Here is a 4,438-nt window from a genome sequence, read left to right on the forward strand (position 1 = left end):
AGAGAAAGACCCATGTCTAAAATGAGGAGCAGTTAGATGATAGGCTGATAGAGAAGGTTGTCGCTGTGCTGTTGGTTGATTGTGAATCAGCTGATGACTTTCCTACTCAGACAGATACCTAGAGATAGTGAGTGAGCATATGTGCAAGGAGTGAATGGCAGGGTGAGAAAGACACTTACAGCCTGAGCATGAAGTGTATTCCCTTCCTGACTGAACTTTCGCTAAAGCTTCATTTTACATGTACAGTATATAACTATTCAATCTCTATTTCAACCATTGAGGGGGTTCTTCCTCCTGGTTGAGAATCATTGAAGTAGAATATTGCTAGACTTACTAAACTAATATTGTGTACTGTATGATGTTAAAACAGGTGTTTTGTCACTTGTCCAGGTGTACGCTGCCTCTCGCCCAGAATCAGCAGGGCATAGATAATGAATGGAGGGATGCATGATGTTGAAATAAGAGCAGGTTGTGGAGCCAACAAACGTTTTTTTAAGGACTTTCTTTATTTTCACATCAGTGTGTTGTCTGCTATGTGCAAAGTAGTTAAAAGGATGGGTATAGATAAAAAAAAATTATTCAGAAATACAAAGCAAAACAACAGCCTGGAAGATTTACGAGCTCAATGTTTCCCTGAAACATCCCATTGTTCAACTTCCATGATGTGGACACATTAGTTTGAGGTTTTATATAACTTGTCATTATAAAATGGAACCCTGACATGACAAGACCTGAGTTATGAAAAGTATAAACATTCTTCAAGGTTCAAGGTTTATTTTGGATAGTGTTTCTGATGTTGTGTAGTACAAATGGATTTCAGGAGCTGCTGGCTGCTCAGCAGATTACAGAATGCTTCCCCACACGGAGGCCAGGACGGCTACACCAATGGCGGCAGTGAGAGTCATCTTGGTGGATGGGGCGCCGCTAGTCTGGGCGGGGTTGCACTTGTCTGTTGAGCAACATTCAAGTATCTTAATGTAGGTGACACCCAACAGGGTGCCGTTGGTGGTGGTGTTGCAGCCAGCAGGCTCATGGCATCCCTGGGTGTTGAAGCCCACATTGGAAAGTCCTTGGAAAGCTGCGGAGAAAGGATTGTATGGGATTCATGAGAGTTATTAAGATACATTTAACCAAATACAGTTTTGAAGCACTGGTTCTGAATTTGAGTGATTCTACTATATTACTGTAATACTTATCACTCCACTGCATGGAAATATTTAACACTTTTTATTGACTCACATTTATATCTTTATTTTGCAGATTTGGATTTTACATTTAACATAAAAAAAATCATTAGTAACATTCTTTCCTTCACTTCCTGACTTCTTTTGTTCTCTCCTTCTTTACCTGGGCTGAAACCAAAACCCCCAAAACTGGAAATACAAAGTATGTGTCTGACAGTGAAACTTAAAATGAGTTCTTCACTGCTCGCAGCTACTTTTAAACTAGCATGCAGGACTTGTAAAGGAGTATTTAAGATTATATACAGGATGTTACACACTGTATATACAAAAAAAAATAAAGAAATAAATTACTGCATCGAATCATTAAGTAAATAAAGCCTGAATATCTGGTCAGATGATATACAGGTTCGTCAGCTGGGAACACTGGGGTGTGTGTGTGCGTGTGTGAGTGTGTAACTGGGCGTTAAAGTATTTGGGAGTGATTTTAATTTAATCATGGCTGTGCCCTAACTCATTGTTTGAAGGGAAAGGGTGTGAGCGTTCAGGCCATCAGGAGGTGACTTACTTATTTTTCCAGTAGAGCAGAGGCTGGTGTTGGTCGAGCAGGTCTCCTCAGAGGTGCTGAGGCAGAAGCCCAGCAGACCATAGCTGCACATGTTGCAGGTCAGGGCCTCTGCAACACACCAATGAAAGCACATAAAAAAAGCTGAGTATATAGTGTGATGACAGTAGTCACTGAATAATTGTGTGGTGAAGGGAAAGGAAATTAGCTTAAAACAGCTACTACAAACATAACCTATATCTCGAGGTGAAATGAATGATTGAACAAGAACTTACTATTAGCCGATGAATCTTTCATGATCTGCGAATCGGCCACGTCCTGCACTGTGACACAAGCAAAAGTCATCAACCCCTTAAGTATATAATCAAACTCTGCTGAAATATGAAAAAACAATCACACTGATTTCAACAATGCTGGATTGAATCTGATATTGTCATGGGATATATCAGGTGTAAAAGGATGGTAATCAGTGCTGTACTTTTACTGTTAATGCAGGTCTTGTACATGATTTGGAGGGTTGAAAAAGAATCAAAGGGCTATGATTTTATGTAAAGAGGGCCAGTTCACCCTAATCACACAAAGAAAATATATTGTCTAACTTTCCTATAGTGTTGTCAAAAGTTGTGGTTTCACTTGCTCAGTTTTAGATATCTGCCTCTAAGATTGTTTGCTGACACCGCGATTCAATGGAGGTTAATGGAATACTTTCACATACTTTCTTCCAAAGAAAAAGTCCCTTTCAAAATTTTTGAAGGTGAAGTTTGTGAATTATCACAAGTTCCCTTATTGTTTCTGAAAGGACACATTGATGTTGAGGTTTTCCAGTACCATTTTTTGATGCAGAATAGCGACCGCTCCACCTAGCTCGGTCTCTGCAAGGTGCTGGGAACATCAATATGTCCACATAGGTAGGAAAAATTTCTGCACACTTACATCTATGCTGTGTTTCGCTTTATTGTTGAGCTTTCGGTCAACATTAGACCTTCATCAGAGCATACATGAGGTTACTACATGTATGCTCATGTAGTGTCATTTTTAAAAATTATTTTCAGAAACACAAATTTGCTTCAAAATGAAAAAAAATAAAATCACATAAAACTAAAACTATCTGCATAGCTAGATCTTAGCATTTTTTTAATTGCTTGGGTGAAGTGGCGCCTTTAAAAAGTCTTTCTCAGAAAGCCCAAAACTTCCTTTAGTGACATGTTGGAGAATCATCAGAACCAACATGTGAAGTAGTTTAAGGACGCATTTGTTAAACAACATGAATTTGAGCCACCTTTTCATCAAAGCAAATCACTGTACACGCATTGGTTTGTGCAATGCGGGCAGCTGTGGCTCAGGAGGTAGAGCAGGTTTTCAACTAATTGGAAGATTGGCAGTTCCATCCCCGAGTATCCTTGGGCAAGACACTGAATCCCAAGTTAATGGCTGTGCCATCCGTGTGTGACAGTGTGTGAATGTTTGACTGAGTAGCAGTTGGCACCTTGTATGGTAGCCTCAGGCACCAGTGTATGTGAGCAGGTGAACACGTCAGGTACAGTAAAAGTGCTTTGAGTAGTCAGAAGACCAGGAAGGCGCTATACAAGCTGCCAGATGAAATGATTCTGATTTGTACAGACTTTCCAACCATAATACAGTTATAAACAGTCGGAAAAATACTCAATATTCTTGAAGTTCAAAAAGACTATAACAAAAGAGAATATTAGCGTCTAGTCTCTCTACTCTATATCAGCATGTTTTGTCCATTATTTGTCTTATTTTACTTTCCATTTTCATTAAATTTGTGATAACTGACTGATAATTATTAAACTTACCCAGCATGAACAATGCAACAGCTGCAATGACTCCAAATAGGATCCTTCCCATCTTTATTTGTTGGTTTGGTTCTTGGTTACTGCTCGGAGAGAAATGAAAATAGTCCTAGACACACTGATAATCCTGTTTGATGAGGCCATATTTATACAGTGAGGCAGATGATGGGAGGAGGCACGAGGGGTTCTTTCAGTTCTTCATCTTAACCCGAAGAGTCATTGAGCGTGGAGAAATGTGACGAACAATAGATGTAATGAGGAAATCTAAACCGCTTGAGCCTGCGACACAAGCAGAAGAATCAGTCATCGATAATTACTTTTAATTCACAACAGCAGCCCAGTCACCTGAACAAAATGTCGGCATTATACAGACTGTACTTTATGTATTATATCAACATGTCTTAAGTGACAAAGTTCAGATTATATGTATGTAAGCAGAGTTTTTCATCATGAACAAGGAATGGTGGATGATGAGAGACCTATAGGCGAAATGGCTGCCAAGTAGCAGACAACTGTTTGAGACCAACAGGTACTTCTTAATGGCACATTTCTAGACATGTTTGTAACAAACACACTGGGTATTTTAAGCTGAAACATCATGTTTCCTGATACTAGCCAAGTAGGTTTTGTGCCTTAACCTATTGTTGTGGTACTTCAGATTGGTCTTGGTCTCAAGAACACTTTTTGAAGGTCTTAGCCTCGTCTCATGCTCAACTGTGTTTTTACTAAGTCTTGTCTCGGACTTAGACAAAGAGGACTTGGGATTTTATTTCAAGACCAGTCAAGAACACTCAGTGTTTGTATTTGATTGCTCATACAAAACAAAAACAAATTCCCATACATAAAATTGACCTCTACAATACCTTTCAAGACATTTC

General features: G+C 39.3%; 1 protein-coding gene across 1 annotated transcript; it reads right to left on the reverse strand.

The window, feature by feature from the left end:
- Nucleotides 1-483: 483 nt before the first annotated feature.
- On the reverse strand, nt 484-3,707 carry LOC144467381 (uncharacterized). Its single transcript, XM_078175863.1, has 4 exons — nt 3,564-3,707; nt 2,022-2,069; nt 1,750-1,857; nt 484-1,078 (listed from the first exon to the last, which is right to left on the reverse strand). Exons 1-4 carry the CDS (start codon nt 3,613-3,615, stop codon nt 843-845), a joined length of 444 nt encoding a protein of 147 aa, XP_078031989.1. The 5' UTR covers nt 3,616-3,707; the 3' UTR covers nt 484-842.
- Nucleotides 3,708-4,438: the final 731 nt, after the last annotated feature.

The sequence above is a fragment of the Epinephelus lanceolatus genome, chromosome 16 (assembly GCF_041903045.1).
Source record: "Epinephelus lanceolatus isolate andai-2023 chromosome 16, ASM4190304v1, whole genome shotgun sequence".
Taxonomy (NCBI): domain Eukaryota; kingdom Metazoa; phylum Chordata; class Actinopteri; order Perciformes; family Serranidae; genus Epinephelus; species Epinephelus lanceolatus.

What these genes read in the sequence shown, in the direction of transcription:
- LOC144467381 (XM_078175863.1), bottom strand. Translation starts at nt 3,615, where the DNA reads ATGGGAAGGATCCTATTTGGAGTCATTGCAGCTGTTGCATTGTTCATG. An exon ending in GAAAGATTCATCGGCTAATA is followed by an intron (nt 1,858 to 2,021) that starts GTAAGTTCTTGT and finishes GGTGTGTTGCAG; the next exon opens with AGGCCCTGACCTGCAACATG. An exon ending in CTGCTCTACTGGAAAAATAA is followed by an intron (nt 1,079 to 1,749) that starts GTAAGTCACCTC and finishes CTTTCTCCGCAG; the next exon opens with CTTTCCAAGGACTTTCCAAT.